The following is a 20,722-nucleotide window of genomic DNA, read 5'->3' on the forward strand; positions in this document are numbered from 1 at the left end:
GTCTATTGCTTTTGAATCCAGCCTCAGATTTTTGGGACATGGGCTGAACACAGCCAGAACCTATGCCAGAGAATATGAACGGCCTCTAACCTACTTCCCAGAGAATATGAATGGCCTCTAACCTACTTCCCAGAGAATATGAACGGCCTCTAACCTACTTCCCAGATGCTTTGTTCCCCTCCAAAATCTCATAGCACAGTCTTGACTGCCTGCATTTCTACTGGCATGTCAGTCTACTGCTCAGCCACTGCACACACACCACTGCACACACACCACTGCACACACCACTGCACACACCACTGCACACACACCACTGCACACACACCACTGCACACATACCACTGCACACACCACTGCACACACACCACTGCACACATACCACTGCACACACCACTGCACACATACCACTGCACACACCACTGCACACACACCACTGCACACACCACTGCACACACACCACTACACACACACACCACTGCACACACACACACCACTGCACACACCACTGCACACACACCACTGCACACACACCACTGCACACACACACCACTGGCCCCTGCTTTCAGCATTCCAAAGCTTCTCTAGCTCACAGCTCCAAATTCTTGTACATTTCTCCACAAGACAGTTCTAAATACACCATACACGCCTGCATACCACAAGGCCAGGAAGCACAGTAGAGACCCCACTCCCAGCACAGGTTTCTGTGTTAGTTACTTTTCCTGTTGCTATAATGAGATACCTGATAGGAAGCAGCTCCAGACTGGTTTGTTTTGCCCTGTGGATCAGTGCACGCAGCCATTATTGGTGGGGAAGACTGGGGCAGGAGGCTGGCCTCTCCTATCTCCGAAGATTTGGAAACAGAGAAAGGGCAAAGGCAGTGCTCAGATGGCTTCACTTTCCCTTTTTATTCTGCCCACTAGATGAGGTAATGCAGTAGACATCCTCCAGTCTAGAAGCTTCTACACGGACACACCCTAAGAGGGCATAGCTGATGGGCCAGGGGTGTCTTAATCCAGTTATGCCACCCACAATTAAAGCAACTCATTATACTGTGCATGTCCCATTCAACAGGGCAAACCTTGAGCACCTGTCCCAGCAGCAAGGAAGGAAACTACCTAAGACAGCTGGGGTTATATTTCAAGTATCTATGGAATATTTGAAGAAAGACACGCATCTAAATAAAATGCATAGAAAACTGAAAATTTACAATTCAGCTGTAGAAAATCATGCTGGGGTTCATGGCACACACCTATTATTCCCAGCACTTGGGCAGCTGATGCAGGTAGCCTAGACCAAATACTGCTGCTGCTGCTGATAATAATAATAATAATAATAATAATAATAATAATAATAATAATAATAATACACACCTCACAATGTGCTATCACTGCACGCTTATTAGAATGACTTAATTAAAAAGAATAATAAAATTAGGGGCTAGAGAGGTGGCCCAGTGGTTAAGAACACTGGCTGCTTTTCCAAAGAACCTGGGTTCAACTCCCAGCACCCACATGGCAGCTCACAACTGTCTGTAACTCCTGTGTCGGGAAATCCAGTGCCTCACATAGACACACATGCAGGCAAGACACCAATGAACATGAAATAAAAATTAATTAAAAAAATTAAAGGTATATCGTGATGGCTAAGGAAAGCTCCATTTTGTGCTAGGCACACATTCTAAACTCCCTGAACCCTTGCTCCCTCCTCTGAATTGCGTAACTGTTGTAAAATGATTAACTGCTTGCTCTGTCTTCTGTAAACTCACTTATCTCTCTGTGCGGGGGAGAGTAAGGCAGTTCCTCACATAACTGTCATTCTTCAGATATGAAGTAATTGTGGGTTTCTCCTTTAAAAAGGTTTTCTCCTTGCCCTGCTCTGGGCAGCATGTCTCTGAACTGGACTGCAGACTGCAACCCTGCTACAGCTTTAATAAATCTGGCAAATTATAATCTGAATTGAGCCTGGTGGTCTTTTCCCAGTGGTCTCAAATTCCATGACAATAGCTCAGTGATGGAGTGCATATAAGACTATAAGACGGCTTCAGTTTCCAGCACCAATGTGATGCTGAGGAAGAGGGGGAGAAGGAGGGAGGAGGAGGAGGAAGGAGGAGAGAGAAAGAGGAGGAGGAGGAGGGGGAAGGAAGAGGGAAGAAGAGGAGGAGGAGGAGGGAGGAAGAGGAGAAGGAGGAGGAGGGAGGAAGAGGAGGAGGAAGGAGGAAGAGGAGGAGGAGGAGGGAGGAAGAGGAGGAGGAAGGAGGAAGAGGAGGAGGAGGAGGGAGGAAGAGGAGGCAGAGGGAGGAAGAGGGGGAAGAGGAAGGGAAGGAGAAAAGGAGGGGAGGAGGAGGAGAGAATAAACTGGGTAAGATTATAAAGAAACTAGATCATTCATGGCTGTCTAGGATGTAAAAGGGAACATTTTTCCCACATTTTTTAAGCTGATTGTGGTGGAGTGTCTGCTCCATGTACACGAAGGCCCTAGATTCCAAATCCAGTATATGTTTCCCATCCAGGTGCTTTTTATGCCTTTATCTCAGCCCTTGGAAGGTAGAGGTAGGCAGGTCTCAGTGAGTTTGCGAACAGCCTGGTCTACATATCTAGTTCCAGGGAGGTCCAGGGATGATGTCACAGGATCTCGAGATCCAACACAGAGCTTACTGACTCAGCTAACCTTGCTATGGAGTTTACTCCGGGAAGCCCATCTCCACTTCATGGCTGGAATTACAGGTGGATTCTCATGCCCACCTGGTAACTATGTGGGTGCTGGGATCTGAACTCAGGTCTTCTTGCTTGTGTAATGATCACTTTAACTACGGAGCCATCTCTCCATCCCCAAGAACTACCATTTTTACAAATGGTTTGACTGATCTTTATAAGACTAAGTGTAATTTTTTTTATATGAGCAGCTGCTCTTTGTACATTTATTTCAGGAGAGCCACTGAGAACCTAATTGTCCTCCATCAGATTCACCAAGAGCAAGGAAATGGCTAAGCTCAGACCATGGAATACCTACTCACAGTAAAAAGAAACGAACTATTGATAAGCAGGACTTTCAAGGGAATTAATTCTAAAACAACCCATAGCCTTATTACCTGCCCCCACCACACTGTGAGTGTGTGTCTGTGTGCACGCATCCTAGTTTGCTTTCTATTACTGTGGCGGATGCCATTACTGAAAGCAGCTTAGGTGGGGAAAGGGTTTACATGCCAGGTCACAGGGAAGTCAGGACAGAAACCCAAGTAGGGTAAGAGTTAGGAACCATTGAGAAGAGTTGCTTACTGGCTTGCTCTCCATGGCTTGCTCAGCCTACTTCTTATAAAAACCCAAGGCTACCTTCTTAGGGGAGTGGCACCACCCACAGAGGGCTAGGTACTCTTATATCAGTCATCAAATCAAGAAACTATCCCAGGACTGGAGAGATGGCTCAGGTTGAGAGCACTGACTGCTCTTCCAGAGGTCCTGAGTTCAATTCCCAGCAACCGCATGGTGGCTCACAACCATCTGTAATGGGATCCCTGAATCTAAATTCATTTCTTTCCTTTCTCCTTTGACCACAAAAAAAACAAACAAAAAAACAAAAAAAAAAAAAAAAAAAAACAAAAACAAAAAAAAAACTACACCAATCCCACCTCCCTGGGCTCTAGAATTAATATGCCCTTTGAAAACTTCCCAGAATCCCAACTGTCACACAATTGCAAAAACTATCTGAAGTTGGGAAAACCACACCTCTGCTAGAGCAGGAGGCAAATCATAGTCAGCTACTTCTGTCAGAAGCAGCCCTATGTCCCCACACCTGGTATTTAAAACAAAACACATTTTTTATTAGATACTCTGTATTTACACTTGAGATGTTATCCCTTTGTCTCCCTCCCTGCTCTCCTCCCCTTTCCCCCTCCATTTGCCTTCACAAAGGTGCACTCCCTCCTGATCACTCTCCCCACACCAAGAGGCCTTGGCCTCTTCTCACATTTGCAATTGTGACATCTGCTGTCACCTGAGGTTTGTTTGTTTGTTTGTTTTTAATCTTTGCCATTCTAACTGGTGTGAGGTAGAATCTCAGGGTTGTTTTGATTTGCATTTCCCTGATGACTAGGGGTGTTGAGCATTTCTTTAGGTGTTTCTCAGCCATTCGATATTCCTCAGTTGAGAATTCTTTGTTTAGCTCTGTACCCCATTTTTAATAGGGTTATTTGATTCTTTAGAGTCTAACTTCTTGAGTTCCTTGTATATATTGGCTACTAGTCCTCTATCAGATGTAGGATTGGTAAAGATCCTTTCCAACAAAACACATTCTTATAATGTTTCTATGTTTTTAAAGAAACCAACATTCCAGAGATCTCAAAACTTGTCAGTATACACACTGTGTTTAAAGAGAGAGAAGGAGAAAGACTGAAGGACCAGTATCTGTGCCATTCATGGTGGTACATGACTGTAATCCTTCCACGTGGGTGATGTACAGTCAGATCAGGAGAAAGCATAGATCTAGATTGACTTGGGCTGCATAAGACTCTTATCTCCAAATAGAAGAATAACATTTTTGATTAATAAGAGGATAACCAGGACATATATGCATCTCAACATCTAGATGCAATAGGAAGTACACAATACGGCCTAACACATCCTTGCTAGAAGAACTGGTAAGGTTGATGACACCTCTGGATTTCAACCAGCTCTGGAGAAAGACAGGGATAGGAGCAGGAATTTGCGATGCTTTGAAGTCTACATTTTGCAGTCTTTCTCTGGTTTTGGTAACAAGCCCACACTGAATTCACAGAATGAAGTTATTAATGTCTCTTCACTTTGTATTTTTGTTTTTGTTTTTGTTTTTTTTTTTTTTGTTTTTTTGTTTTTTTTTTTTTTTGATAGGGCTCCCTTTATGGAGTCCTGGCTATCCTAGAACTCACTCTGTAGACCAGGCTGGACCTGGTCACAGAGTTCTGCTTGCTTTTGGCTCCTGAGTGCTGGACTAACAGCATCCACCATCACTTCCCTGCTTTACCCTTCTATCCTTCTATCTTATGGACAATAATATGAGTTGAGGACACTTTTTATTTCTTCTGGGTTATGCAGCTTTTCAGAGTTTAATTTTTGCAGTAATTTCTAAGGATGTTAGGAATCTCGTTGGAGTCCATTGTAGTGACACCCTTTGAACTCTTAATTTTATTGTGTCTTTTCTTCTTGTTAGATTAGCTAAAAGTTGTTTATCTTGCTAACTTAAAAAAAAAACTCTTTGATTTTGTATAGTGTCTTTAAAAAAAAAAAGATTTATTTTATGTATGAGTGATCTATCTGCATGTACACGTGTAGGCCACAAGAGGGCATCAGATTCCATTACAGATGGTTCTAAGCTATTTGTGATGTGGTTGTTTGGAATAGAACTCAGGACTTCTAGAAGAGCATCCATCTCTCCAACCCCTTGTATACTGACTGTCTTTTTAATCTCGAATTCATTACTCTCTTCCCTGATCACTATTATTTCTTTCTGTCTACTCTGTTTAGGGTTCTCTGCTTGTTTTCTGAAAGCCTTGAGGGTGCATCATTAGATTTTTTTTTTTAATGTTTCTCTATGTAGCCCTGGCTATTCTTCAGCTTGTTTCATAGAGCAGGCTGGCCTCAAACTCAGAAATATGCCTGCCTCTGCTGCCCTAATGCTGGGGTTAGAGGTGTATACCACCATGCCCAGCAAAATCTTTCAGATTTTTTTTTTTTTTAATTTGAAGACTTATTGCTATAAACTTTTCTCTTAGGACTGTATCCCTGCGATTCTGATAAGATTCACTTTCATTTTCATTTGTCTCACGGAGTAGCACTGGTTCGTACTAACAGTCTACTGTTGAAGAAAGAAATTAGGAAAAATATCCCATTCAAAGTAACTCCACCCCGAAATTAAGTATCTAGGAATATATTTAACTCAAGAGTGAAAGACCTCTACAATGAACATTTCAAGAGACTGAAAGTGGTAATCACAGATTTAATTAAATAACAGGGAAATATTTCCTAGTCCTGAACAGACAGAATTAATATACGAAAATATCTATATTGCAAAACTAATATACAGAATGGATGTAATACCTATCAAAAGTCCCATGTCATAGTTCACGATTAGAAAAAAAAAAAAAAACACAAGAAATCAGATGGAAATACAGACAACTACAGACAGAAAGCAGTCCGGGGAGAACAACACTGTTCAAGATGAACCTGGGGTACATGGTGACGACTGACGATGAAATCAAACTTGACTGGAGTGAACCATGTATTTAAAAAGAAAGGAAAAAGAGAAACAGGACTCACAGCTGTAAAAACTGTGTCACCAAAATTCGCTTGAATTTAGGCCCTTAGGCCAATTGCCCTAACTTTCTATCTAATCTCTGGACTAAATGTCTCAAAATGTATTCACTAAGCTTAGTAAATGTGGCCTCCACTGAAGTGAGTTGCAAACACTAAATGAACACATTTGATACATTACTATAAAGCCTTCCCAGCATATCCTCCCCGCTCCCCAAATCCCATGATCCTTGGTTTCTGCAGGACCAACAGATACTAGCAGTGGTGTTTAAAATGCACCCAGAGTCTCAAGAAAATGGTCACATGTTCTAGCTTGCTTCCTGTTGCAGTGACCTAAGCCACCCTAGAAAGGAAAAGCATTTATGTCATCTTTCACTTCTAGGCAACTATCCATCACTGAAACTCCTGTAACTTAATTTTTTTCAAATCCTATTTTTAATGACGGTTTTTAAATACTTTAACCTCCCTTTTAGCCCCTCATCCACCAGAGGTAGTGGAAAAGAAAGGATGGGGGTGGGGGAGTGGACCTGTTTAGGAAGGTTCTCTGGAGCAACTCCCGTCTGCGTCATCTGGAAATCAGCAGTTTAGTTCACAGGTCAGCAGGCGGCAGCAGCTTGGTCCACTTGCAAACACTTCATGGGTATATCAGCAGTTCAGTTCAGGAGAGTCGGGTGACTCAACCTAGCAGAGACAGCCAGGTCTCAACCTCAGCCTGAGTCAGCAGGAGGGACCAGGAGGAACACCAGGAGAAATTCTTGGCTGTGCCTCTCTCAGGGAAGTGAAGATCATTGATGATACGAGGCCCACAAGCTTTGCACATCTAGCTGTACCACAAGCCAAGCTCTGTCTCTGTCACTTCATGGACTCCTATTTATACCTCCAAACATGGTGTGTCCTCCATGTGCCTTGCCCCAGCACGTGCATCCAACCAGCCTGAGTCCTGGGACTCCCAACAAATGACAAATAGAGCACGAATACAGAATGTAAGGCGAACCAATACATGTGTGTTGTTAGCAAAGACTCCTTCATCCCGAGTCCTTTCATGTGCTTGCTTAACAGAACATCCTCACAGAGCCCTACCTCAGTCTTAGGAAAATACTGACTGGGGGTCTGTCCAATGACATCTTTACCAATTCCTTTTTTTTTAAAGTAATTATTCTTTTTTAAAGAGTTATTTATTTATCATATATTAAGTACACTTTAACTGTCTTCAGACACAACAGAAGAGGGCATCAGATCTCATTATAGATGGTTGTGAGCCACCATGTGGTTGCTGGGATTTGAATTTAGGACCTCTAGAAGAGCAGTCAGTGCTCTTAACCACTGAGCCATCTCTCCAGCCACCCATCAATTCCTTTAAAGACAGAACTTATTTGGTCTCATTAACTCTTCCAAAGCAAATATTCATTTTCACTTCCCACAGTAGGGAAATGGGGGTCTCAGAAGGGCTGTGCGGATGAAATCACAAGCACCTCCACATTTTCTCCTCCTTTACAAAAGCACTCCAGTCAGGACTGGAACTCTGTATGACTTGGGGTGCCACATCTCTGCTGTGATGAGACTGTTGACCTGGGAACCAGGAACACTTGAGAGAGGTGCAAAACCTTGCACGTGCGTTTTTCATCACGATTTCAACAGATCTTAACAAAGAGGGTTAAGCACCTGAAGGGAAAAGTTGCCACAGTACTAAATTTCTTCTTTCTCTACTTAACCAAAATTCCAATGTTCACCAAGCAGTTTTGCCCTCTAGGAAGGAGGTGAAATACACACAGGAAACAGAAACACGAACAGGTGAACGTGAGCAAGGAGAAAAGACAGAGAAGACTACTGGCCCAACAGACAGGCTTTATTCTGGAACATACCTGCAGTGGGGGTGGGGCCAATTGTCTCAAGTGGAAGGACCGACCTTACAATTTCCTTTTGTGGCCAATGGTCAGCCGTTGCTATGGGTAGCTAGGGAGATAAGGCATGTAGTGGGTGGGCCAGGCAACCAATAAACATCTCTTGTGGGTTACTGGGCTGGTGGGGTGAGGAGGCAAGAATCTGGAAAATGAGTTGGCATTAACTTTGGTTCTGGGGGAGTTGTCATGGCTTAACTAAAATGGAGGCACGTTATAAAATGGTGACACCATGGCCAACAACAGAGAAAAAAAAACACTTTTCTCTTAATGTTGTTCAGCTGCTAAGGATTTGAAGATTCTTTGTGGAATAAAGGGAAGCCTGCAATTCTAGAGGTCGTTGGCCACAGGGGATTGGTAAGCAATGAGCAAAGAGGCAAGGATGGAATGGTTCAACTTGTTTTATTTTTAAAAAAAAGAAAGAAAGAAAGAAAGAAAGAAAGAAAGAAAAATGACAGGACTTTATAACGAATTGCCATCACTAGACATCTTTTTTATTTTTTCTGGCAAAAATTTTAAAATATCACCCACTGATTTTTTTCGGACAGTTCTGACAACCAAAGGCAAAAACCAAACATGGTAGCTATGGCCATTCCATTTGTAAAGCTCCCCAATTTTGGTTAAAGAACGAGAGTTCCTGAAACCTAAGAAATTTGGTTCTCACGAGCAAAGTAATTTGTTTTTATAGATTCTTGTCCTTATCGAGCTCCCAATAATGGAGTTGTTTTTTTTTTTTTTTTTTTTTTTTTTTGTCAACTGTGGTTCTTGGACCCTAGAGGGAATCTACGTAGGTCTTTTCCCCGAGTAAAGCCCCTGGTCAGTCCCTTATCGGTCTTCTCGCTGATCTTACAACGAACAGCGTCAGAGGGCAGAAGACCAGATGCTCCAGAGGCCGTCGAGCGCTCTGGCTTCCATCCTGCGGTCCCTTTAAGAACAGAACCCGCTCTGGACCCGCAGACCTAACCGACCCCAGTTTTAACCGAAACCTAACCTGGACTTCCCCCTCTTGACTCAAATAAGACTAACTTTGGATTTTCCCTCCCCTCTCCACCAATCAGATTCTGTTACCAGGCAGACTTTCACTGCCTTCGTCTTGGAGGCAGCAAGGGCCAATCATAGAGCAGGCCGTGCGTGTATCCAGGCAGATCGCAGCTGGCACAACCATTCAGAAAAAGGAAAAATAAAAGCAACGCACGAGCCCGCCGGCCCGGCACCGTGGGGCTGGGCTGGAGCTGAGGTAGCCACCGGGTAGTTTCTCTTTCTCTCTCACCTACCTAATGTCTGTGCTGAAAGGCGACGGTTCCGAGGTAGGAGGGGCAATAGGAATTGGGAGCCAGCAGGACCAGCTCCGTACCCCTGCGCACGTGCCCGAATCTAGGACCCTGTTCCCCGCAGGGTTTCCTGCGCCCAGTCCCCGGAGTTCGGAGACCAAGCCCCCGCGGGCCAGCACCTGGGGATGGGCTGGAGGGGCCCGAGGGGAGTGGGGACGCCTCGGGGTGGGATGTCGTGGGATGACGTAGGGTCCGCGCCACGGCGAGGGGGGCAGCGGGGGAAGCCGTGGCGAGACTCAGTAATGAGAACTTGGGCCCAGTTTTTTTCAAACCTGGAGAGGCCGAGTATGTTTGTATCCCTTCCGACCTTCCAGGCAAAATCAATGGGAGGAGTCTATTAGAGGATCGGAGAACTTTGGCTTGTCGTTATAGGTGGTTGGGTTTTTTTGGGAGGGTAGGGGTGGGGGTGGAGGGGCGGTGTTGCAGCACCGGGAGAGATTGTAAGATTTCCTTTAACATGGATTTCTCCACCCCCACCCCAGTTTTCCAGATTTGGGAGACTTCAAAAGGTGGGACTTATTGAATGGAGATGTCAGAGATCTCTTTGGGTATACAAGGGCCTGATAAAGTAACGGAATAATTCTAATTTTAGAGAAGGCAAGTGGTGAGGAAAGGCACCAGGGGAAGCGTTGCTTCTGTTTGTATTTCTGGGTAGAGACAGCAGGACTGCCTCGGGGTCTCTGGGAGAAAGGAAGCTTGGTGGGAGTTAAATCCTCATATCCTTCTCTCAGCTATAGTCCTCATGCTGGGATGGCAGAAGATAAACCTGATGCTAAGAGCCCCAAGACTGGGGCAAGGCCCCAAAGCGGTACTGAGGCTGCAGAACCCACCACCCTTCTCCAAAGGCTCCGAGGTACCATTTCGTAAGTAATTGTCTCTGTCTCCAAACCCTGTTCCAGACGCAGCTGTAGATCCTTGTTACCCTTCACTCTTCCCTCAGGCAAGTGTTTCAGAGCTGGCTGAGGTCTTTGGTGGTTGGTAGCTGTTTGGTCCTTTTTCTGTCTCTAGCAGTCAGACAAGGGGATGGGGAAACCTTGTGACCTCCTGCTTTCTCTTCTTCTCCACAGCAAGGCCGTGCAGAACAAAGTAGAGGGGATTCTGGTAAGCATGTTGGGAAGGGACAGTAGAGGTGGCATTGCTGAGGGATAAGGGTGATGTTGATTCGAGAGAAAAAAGGGTCATGGGGGAGAGGAAGTCAGACCCAGTTCCCTCCCCATTCTCCCACCCTCTCTATGGCAAACCCATCAGGTTGGCGGTACAGTGAGCACCCAATCTTGAGTCATTTCTTAGGCCCCTTTTCACTCTGACAACCTGACGTGGAGTCAGCTGTCGTGTCAGGATCGGAAGATCATGCACTGGGTCCGTGGCTTCATGTCTCCTACCTCTGTCCCCTTGTGCCTCAGCAAGAAGTACAGAAGTTCTCCGACAATGACAAGCTCTATCTGTACCTTCAGCTCCCTTCAGGGCCCGGCACTGGAGATAAGAGGTACTTTGGTGGTAGTGTTTTATATGTCACGGGTCCTGATTTTGAGTCTCACTGTCAAAGTAGGAGATGGGGAGGCTGGAGAGGATGGCTCAGGGTAAGCACCCAGGTTGAGTTCCCAACACCCACATGGTGGCTCACAACCATCTATAACTCCGGTTTGAGGAGATCTGACACCCACCACCTCCATCGACTCCAGGTGCACAGGTTATTCACATGCTCACAAAAGACTCAGACACAAATAATAATCTTTTTTAGAAGTTCAACAAGAAGAAGTAGGCGATACATGGCTCATATCTGGGACAAACTGATTTGGGTCTGGCACCGTCCAAGCAATGCTTGCCCTTTTTCTTGTCTTCCAGCTCAGAGCCAAGCATCCTCAGCAATGAGGAGTACATGCATGCCTATAGGTGGATCCGCAACCACCTGGAAGAGCACATGGATACCTGCCTCCCGAAACAGAGCGTCTACGATGCCTATCGGTGTGTGAAGAAGGCGGTGCCTTGCTAGACTGTGACCCTGAGGCCACCAGTAGCCTTCTCTGAATATCTTGTCACTCTTATCACTGTCCCTTCTGCCCACTCAGAAAGTACTGCGAGAGCCTTGACTGTTGCCGCCCACTGAGCACAGCCAACTTTGGTAAAATCATCAGAGAGATCTTCCCTGATATCAAGGCCCGAAGACTTGGTGGTCGGGGCCAGTCCAAGTATCCTTGACTGAGAGATTAGGACTGGACCTGGGGAGGAAAGGTACCATATAGAAACAGCCTGACTTGCCTAGGAGGCTTAAATTTTGGCTGCTCCTTAACTTAGATCAGATATTGCTACAGTGGCATACGAAGGAAGACCTTGGTATCTATGCCACCATTGCCTGGACTTGACCTGAAGGGATCTGAAAGTGTAAGTAACGACCTTCCAGTGCTAATTTCCTATCCCAGGTAAAAGGCAGTGCCTTTAGGACTTGTTTAATGGCTGGGAAGCCCAGTCTTTCAAACACTGCTTCTGAGGGACCTTCTGCCTTCCCTGTGGGGGAAGCATGGGAGGAGGAGAATTTGAGTTTCTGGGTCTTAAACGGGTAGAACTGTGGGCTACTCCTGTCCTTGGTCTGGTCTCTGCTTTAGTCAGTAGTAAAGTCCGGAGGTAGGTTCTTTAGTTCATGATCTGATTCAGCACGTCTGCACGTCTTTCCACTTCAGCCAGAAATGGGCCCAGAAGTAAGCCCAGCACCTCGGGACGAACTGTTAGAGGCAGCCTGCGCCCTGACGTGTGACTGGGCAGAGCGGATCCTGAAGCGGTCCTTCAGCTCCATCGTTCAGGTTGCGCGGTACCTCCTGCAGCAGCACCTCATCTCTGCACGATCGGCACATGCTCTCGTGCTTAAGGAAGGGGGACTTGCTGGTGGGTGCTCCACCCTTGTGTCAGTAATCTTCCGCCATTTCCAGTTTTTATTTTTATTTTTGGAGGGGTGCACAGTCTCACTACGTCACTCAGGATGGATTACAACTCCTCCCTCCTGAGCCCCCCACACCACACACTGATTCCCTCTCTGCTCTCCAGGCTTTCCAGAATGCAAGGGCAGGCACACCTTGGATTGCCCTCTCTCCCTGCCGTGCAGGCCAGAGGCCATCCACTACTGTCACTGCTCAGGATCCTCACTGGGACCTGAGACTAGAATGGCAGGCCAGTTCACCAGGGATTTATTTCCCTGTTGTCACCTCCCCAGTACTACAAGTATGGACAAGCAAGCCACCATGTCTGTTTACATAGGTACTGGAGATGAACTCAAGTCCTGCTTACATGGCAGGCACGTGACCAGCTGAACCCAGCCCAGCCCCTGGTGGAGCCCCCCCCCCCGCCCCAGTCTGACCCCGGCAGTTAGACAGTCACACTCACTTCACTTTCCGTTCCCTGGTTCCCTCCTCACCCTTAGTGTACTATCATTTCTGGTCCCTCTGCAGAAGAGGATGAAAGAGCCCCTCGAGAACGGTCATCATGTAAGTCCAAGAATGGTGCAGAGAATCTGGAAGGCGGAGGCCCTAAGAAACCAGAGAGACCTGCCCAGGTAAGGCAGCTGATGCCTCTGGCTTTATGCTGAGGGCTTGAAGTCTTCATGGACCCTTCTGGCAGTGACCCTATGTCTTCACTTCTTTTCTTCCAGTGCTCAGTCTTTTTGTTTTATGAGTTATTTTTAGGTTTATTTTGTGTGGATGAATGCTTTGCCTGTATGCATGTATGTGTACCATGTGTGCCTGGTGTTCAAGGGGAGGAGAGGACTTCAGATCTCCTGTAACTAGAGTTACTACTGTGAGCCACCTGTCATGTGGGTGCTGGGATCCTCTTCGGAAACAACAAATTCTCCTGACCCCTGAGCCATCTCTCCAGCCTCTGAGTTTACAGTCTTTTTACCTTACTGTGGCTCTGTTTGCCTTCTAGCCTCCTAAAGAGCTAGAAGTCCGAGCTGGGACTGACCCTCCAGGGCGTGCAGAACGGAAGAAGAGTGTGATTGACAGCTCAGTTCCAGCAGCCAGTAAGCCACAGGTTAATGCCCTTGTGGCTCGACTGCCCGTGCTCCTTCCTAGAGCACCACGATCACTAATCACACCCATCTCAGGCACTCTGAAAGTAGCGACACTGCCTCTGCCCACTAGGGTTGGAGGACCCCAGACAGCTGTGCCCATCATTAACATGATCTTACCACATGTTCCTACTTTGTCAGGTGCTGGGCCTGGGCCTGGCCTTGGGCCTAGGTTTGGGCCAGGACCTGGACTTGGGGCTGGGCCTAGGGCTGGGCCTGGGCCTGGACCTGGACCTGGGCCTGGGACTGGGCCTGGGACTGGGCCTGGGCTTGGGGCTGGGGTCGGGCTTGGGCCCGGGCGAGTTCCACCCAGAGCACCCATTCTGCCTCGAGGTACAGAGAACAGGGAGGTCTGCATAAGTGGTGACCCAAGACCCCATGACAAGGGTATCAAAAGGACAGCTGAAGTGCCTCTGAGTGAGGCCAGCGGGCAGGACCCACCCGTTAAAGAAATGAAGCACGGAACAGAGGATACAGTAAGTGAAGCGAAAAGGAAGCGGGGACGCCCTCGAAAAAAGCCAGTGGGGAATGGGGAGAGAAACACTACTCCTGAGAAGTCTGCAGCTGCTGTGAACTCTCCCCGATCCCCAAGGTCACTCTGGGAGACATGGGTCTCAAAAAGAGAAATCAACTTAGTTGTGAGACCAGAAAGACCAGGGCCAGTGGGTGAAGCTGATCGGGAAACAGTGCTTGCTCAAGGTCAGAAAGATGGTACTGTTTCCAAAGGGGAAAGGAGCTTGATTTCCCAGGAAGCCAAAGAAGCAGACAATAAAATTCTCCCTGTCACCTCAAAAGTGAGTGTTATCAAAGGCAGAATTCAGAAGGAGGTAAAGGGAGAGGCTGATGCTGCAACACAGGGCAACAAAGGGTCCAAAGGCCGTGTGCTTCAAAGTTCCCCAACCCATGAGCATAAAGACCCCAAAGCAACACCCCCATGATAGACAGGTCTGTGGGGGAAGAGTGGCTGTGTTATGTGAGCTCTGCCTGCCTGCCTGGTAGAGCCTTCACTGCGCCTCCCTCTCATCCAGCTAGTCTCCCCCAGGGAGCCCATTGGCCTGGCTTGCATCTTGCCTCGCAGCTGCTTCAGGCCTCTAGCTCAGTACTGTGGCTTTAATACAAACAGTAAATCTGTAATGACTTCCCACCTATATCCCTGTGCTCTCCTGGGGGATAGGGTAAGTATGAATGTAGGTTAGGGATATTTTGGCTTCTAATCATAGGGAACTTAGCTCAAAACTCACTAAAGATAAAAGCAATTTATCAGCTGATGAAGTTGCAGAGTCAAGAGGCAGTCCTGACTCCAGGTGAGGCTTGATCTGATTGCACACTATGTTCTTCTGCTTCACATAATGTAAAATCATCCTTAGTTTGGACTTCACAGCTGCCAACACTCCTAGGCTTCTGTTTGACCATTATATCTCGGCAGAAAGAAAGGGTATCATTGTGCCAGGAATCCTAGCAAAAGCCCAAAGACTTAACATGATTAACCAGCCTAGGTCAGGTCCACCCTTGACCAACTGGTGTGGCCAGGAAAATGTTTACGTGAATGTGTCTATACACATGGACCACCTTTGGGAAAGGGTGCAGTCAGCCTTCTCAATCCCAGGTTCCCAAGATGGAGACTTGGGTGGAGGATGGAAGAGTTGCTAGGGAACAGCTAACGACTCCAACGACTACTCGACTATAGGTGTGTTTTAGCTTGCTAGGCTGGGGTCAGCTGGACTGCTGCCTTTCCCCTGAACCTTTCATCTCCCCCAGCGGTAACTTCTTATCTCACTGTAGTCTAGGAAGGACAGAGAAGGAAGCCATTCTCTTTAGTCTCGTAATTCTTACAGGACACCTTTCTCACCTCTGTCTCCTAGAACAAGCTCCTTTTAGGGTCTGAATCTTATTTTCTCCAAAGCCCTGTTTCCTACCTCCCAATCTAGTGCCACCTTCTCAGAGGACATGAACGCCCCACCCCCAGAGTCATTTCATTATATTCATTCTGTAGCCACCAGATGTCATGCTCTTGTCATACATGTGTCAGGACCTAGCCAGGACTGTGGGGTTAGGCTGGACTAACAGGTGGTACTGATGCTACAAGTCAGGGAGCACCAGCAGGAAGGATGCAGACACTCCAGATGTATCCTCGGGAACAGCAGAAAACCAGTCCATATTAACTGAGGACTCTGTCCTCCCCACAGGATAGCTTCTTGTCAGGGAATCTTGGTTTTATTCCCAAGAAATAGATTTTCTTTCAGGGAGATATCATCCATTTGTCCCTTTATTTCAATGAGAGCAGATTTTTTAAATTATAATATTTGATATCTATAAAGAAATATGTACTATAAATTATGAAATGCAATGAGTACCTATGACCCATAATTCAATTTATACATTAAAAATACTATTACGTTTTTGCCCCCTTGCCCCGCCCCTTCCTCGAGGTAACCACTGTCTTTACTCTTGTGCTCATTAATCACTTGTTTATGTATATTGGCCATGTGTGTATATATTCTTTAAGAATGTATTATTTTGTATTGCTTGTACTTTTAGCTTTACAGCAGTGTTGTACTCTGTTCCTTGATGTTTGCCTTTTTGCACTTAACCATTGTTTCTAAGACTCCTCTGTGTTGTGATTGGTATGACTTGTTCATTTTCATTTGTATAATACTTCATCAGCAGACAAAACAACTTACTTAGCCACTCACCTACTGCATAACATTTGGGCTGTTTGCAGGCTTTTGTTCTTATACACAATGCTGCTATGAACATTCTTGTATATGAGTGCCTTTGTTTTTAGTAAGATTTCTAAAGAGGTTTCTAAGATGGGCCTGGATGATCCTTTTGGTCTGTGTGCCCTCTGAGCTGGGGACTGTTGCCTCCTGTCTTACTTTATGGAAGAGTTTACATCATATAGAAATGAACTGTTCTTGAATGTTTGATAAAAACTCACTTATAAAGCCATCTGAGCCTTATGTTTCTTTGTGGACATATTTTTAAAAATATTTATTTATTTATTTATTTATTTATTTATTTATTTATTTAAAGACGAGGTCTACTAGGTAGCTCTGCTGTCTTGGAACTCACTGTGTAAACCAGGCTGCCTCTGCCTCCCAAGTGCTAAGATTAAAGGTATGCACCACCGTGTGCTCTTTGTAGGTATAATTTTAACTACTGGTTTAAGTTATTTAATAATTATGTATACTATTTGGGCTCCTGAGTTGTTTTTCCTGTTTAGTGTGCATTTCGTGTCTTTTTGTTAACTTTTTTAAAGACAGAATCTCACTGAATATCCCTGGTTGGTCTGGAACTCCCTGTGTGGGAGCCTGGCCTCTGCCTCCTACGTGCGCCATCACCCCTCAGCTCATCACGCTTTCAAACAGGAAGTTCATGTCTTCTCTTTCTCTTCACTTCTGCTACTTACTGTGACATCCTTTCCCCCTTGTGTCAACTGTTCCAAAGAGTATAGTTAAGATCTGCGGACGACTACTACTACTGTGGGCTTGGCTGAGCCTCTCATTTATTTCCTAAATCATGACGTAGCCATATTGTTTCCTACTTTTGTAAGGTTTGATTTATGTTCCATATAGTTAGTACCTTTTTTTAAAAAAAAGATAAGTTCTATTTTTTCTATCCCCGGCTGCCTCAACGTCACTGGGTAGCTGAAGGTCACTCAGAACTTCTTTGATCTGCCTGCCTCTACTTTCCAAGTGTTAGGATGACATGCCCACTATGCCCCACTTATGCAGTGCTGGGACTGCATCCCAGGGATTCATGCATGCTAGGCAAACTACCAATTAAGCTACACACACTGTCCCTTTATGTATGTGTGCATTTAGTTTGTTTTATGTGCATCGGTGTGAGTGTGTCAGATGCCCTGGAAGTGGAGTTACAAACAGTAGTAAACAGCCATGTTGGTGCTGGGACTTGAACACCTGAGTCTTCTGGAAGCCAGCCAGTTGTCTCAACCACTGAGCCATCTCTTTAGTCCAGCCTGTCCCTTTTATAACTTAGACAGCTGGTTACATCTTCAGGATGCTGTTTTGTTTGGATTTGACTTGGTTTCTTTGTTGTTTTCATTTGTTTATTAAGGAGGCTCAAGGCAGTCTTCCATCATGGGTCCTGGCTGATGAAAGTATAGGTACCACTAACCAGCCTCTAGCTTGTAATCCTCCTGCCTCAGCTTCTAAAGTGCTGGGACTATAGGTCTATGTCATATACCCAGCTGTCTTGACACTCCGCTTTTCCATAACCCATAAGGTTTTCTATGCCATACATTATTTTCATTTTTTTAATTTTTAAAACATTCAAATTACCTTTTTGAATTTGTGTATGTATATGTAGAGAGCTGAGCTTGACATTAGACCTGGGACTTTGTGAATGAATGATCTACCACTAGCTATAACTCTAGCTCTTTATGAGTTATTTTTAAAGTTTTATAAACTTCCAAATGCCCAGAAATGTGCATTTATCCTTTTTTGATGCAGATTTTCAACTTTATCATTAACGTCCTAATGATATGTCTCTGAAGCAGGCTATGGGGCCTATATGCCTGTAAGTCTAGCACTTGGGAAGCTGAGGCAGGAAGATTGCAAGGTGGTAAGTTCCAGGCTAGCCTGAGCTGCACATGTGAGACCATTTTAGAAAACTAACCAAACCAAGCCAGGTATGAGTGCGGCCTGTAATCCCACCCACCCTTGGGAGATAAAGCAGGATGATCGGATGGACCAGCTTCAGCTACTTAGTGAATTTTAGACCAGCCAGAGCTATGTGAGACCCTGTCACAAATACACACACAGCAAGGGTTGGGGGGTGATGTTAGGGGGAGGGCACAGGGACAGAGATGGTTCAGCAGTAAATTCAGTTCCCAGCACCCCCATCAATGGCTCACAACTACCTAAATTCTAGCTCGAGGATCCAGTGCCTCTAGTCTATTTATGTATTTGCATGTGTGTGTGTGCACACAGAAACAGAAACACAAAATTTAAAACAAGTTTTAAGAGATGGAATAACCTGAAATATAATTATTTTAAATCTTTTTAAAAGATTTATTTATTTCATGAATGTGAGTACACCGTTGTCTTCAGACACCCCAAAAGAGGTCATCAGTTCCCCATTACAGATGGTTGTGAGACACAATGTGGTTGCTGGAAATTGAACTCAGGACCTCTGGAAGAGCAGTCAGTGCTCTTAACTGCTGAACCATCTCTCCAGCCTTGAAATATAATTTTTTAAAGCACAACCTTTTCCACATTCAAAAACCTATAAATACACAGTGTCTTTGGTATCAATTCTTTGAAATTCTTATATTTTCCATCTTAACTTCAGTATCTAAATCTGCCATGGTCTATATGATACCTCCTGTCTTGTGGTAACTCAGATACTTTGTACCTTGGAGTTTTGAATGCATATTTGGTCAGTCTGCAAAAATCCTTAGGGCCTAAATTTGAGATGCTTCCCTACTGGCTTCTGCTAGGAGCCAGCGCATACATCCAGCCTAGACACAAGCTGGCCCTTCTGAGAGCCCAGAGTTAGTGGGCTAGCTTGGTGGTACAAAGTGCCCACCACATGGGTGGCCCAGGGCTCAAGGAGGGGAAGTCCAGGTTTAACCAGGCTTCCCAGTCTTCCAGGAGACCTGCAGTTTTCACTTCACCATTCTGATCTGGGCGTCATCCCCAGGGAACACAACTCTCCTACATGCTGCTCATCTTTTGTGTACTTTCAGCATAATGTCATCTATTTTCTTCTTGAATGGTCTTCCTTACTTTCTAATGAGCTCGGCAACATGCTAACAATTATGTGATCGCTGTTACAGATCCAGAATCTAGCTGTCTTTTGGTGAGAATGCTCTGGATCTTAGTTATGCTGTCAGAAGTTACATCCAAGAATATGATTCTGGTGTTTCTCCTTGTTTCTTGAAGTGCTAGGCACTTACAAGGCTGGTTCACTTAGGATCTGTCTTCAGACATTCTAGTCAGGAAAATCGACAGGTAAGTATGTTGGCAGCAGGGTATCAGTTTTCTAAGTACTAAGCACAGAGTCACCGAAGCCCTAGGAACAGCATATAGACCAGACAGGGGTCAGAGGTGAGTAGAAGAGGTAAGCAGGAAGCAGTCGGATGATTCTAACTCACAAAGCAAGGACAGAATGAGGCTTACAGGAACAGAAACCAAGCTCCTAACTGTAGACACAGGGACATCAGCGGGGCTGAGTACTCTGGGAAGGCAGTAGAGAAAGAGCCAGCAAGCATGAGCTAATGAAGTCTTTAAGGTAAAGAGGTGAAAGCGAGGACTGCGTTCCAGGAGAAGCAAGCTGTGGGTCTGTGGCATGGAAGTACTGCATGGTGAGGCCCTGAGAGGAACATAAACTAAAGCTGTCGACTTAGTGGCAAGTGCCTTTGCCCACTGAACCACCTTACTAGCTTGATTTGCATGTGTTTAAAATAGCTTTATCCTATTTTCAAATGTAAATTGGGGCCAGAGAGTTGGCTGTCAACAAATTGTCCACTGTACAATCATGAAAGTCTGAGTCTAGATCCCCAGCATCCAACTACAAGGCAGTGTAGCTGTACTGACTGGTTTTGTGTCACCTCGACACAAGCTCCAGTTGTCACAGAGAAAGGAGCCTCAGTTGAGGAAATGCCTCCATGAGATCCAGCTGTAAGGCATTTTCTCAACTAGTGATCAAGGGGGGAGGGCCCAGCCCATTGTGGGTGGTGCCATCCCTGGGCTGGTAGACCTGGGTTTTTAAAGAAAATAAGCTGAGCAAGCCAGAGGAAGCAAATAGGTAAGCAACATCCCTCCATGGCCTCTGCATCAGCTCCTGCTTCCTGACCTGCTTGAGTTCCAGTCCTTTGAGTTCCTTTGGTGATGAACAGCAATGTGGAAGTGTAAGCTGAATAAACCCTTTCCTCCCCAACTTGCTTCTTGGCCATGATGTTTGTGCAGGAATAAACACCCTGAGACAGGAGCATACCTCCAATCTCATACCTGCTGGGGAAGTAGTGCAGAGACTACAGGATCCCTGAAGCTCATGGGCTAGTCAGCCTAGCTGACTGAAGAGCACCCGGAGTCCAATTAGACTGCCTTCACAAGAAATAAGACGGAAAGCAAGAAAGACACCCAACACCTGCACATACACCTACATGTCAACAAGAATATACCATGAACA

General features: G+C 45.7%; 1 protein-coding gene across 1 annotated transcript; it reads left to right on the forward strand.

Annotated features, from left to right (window-relative positions):
- The first annotated feature begins 9,430 nt into the window (after positions 1-9,430).
- On the forward strand, positions 9,431-16,427 carry RFX5 (regulatory factor X5). The gene is made up of 10 exons (XM_080915648.1): positions 9,431-9,486; positions 10,242-10,373; positions 10,578-10,611; positions 10,914-10,996; positions 11,356-11,475; positions 11,580-11,699; positions 11,811-11,892; positions 12,189-12,390; positions 12,951-13,054; positions 13,426-16,427. Exons 2-10 carry the CDS (start codon positions 10,261-10,263, stop codon positions 14,503-14,505), a joined length of 1,938 nt encoding a protein of 645 aa, XP_080771774.1. The 5' UTR covers positions 9,431-9,486; positions 10,242-10,260; the 3' UTR covers positions 14,506-16,427.
- Positions 16,428-20,722: the final 4,295 nt, after the last annotated feature.

The sequence above is a fragment of the Micromys minutus genome, assembly GCF_963924665.1.
Source record: "Micromys minutus genome assembly, chromosome: 4".
NCBI classification, from domain to species: Eukaryota; Metazoa; Chordata; class Mammalia; order Rodentia; family Muridae; genus Micromys; species Micromys minutus.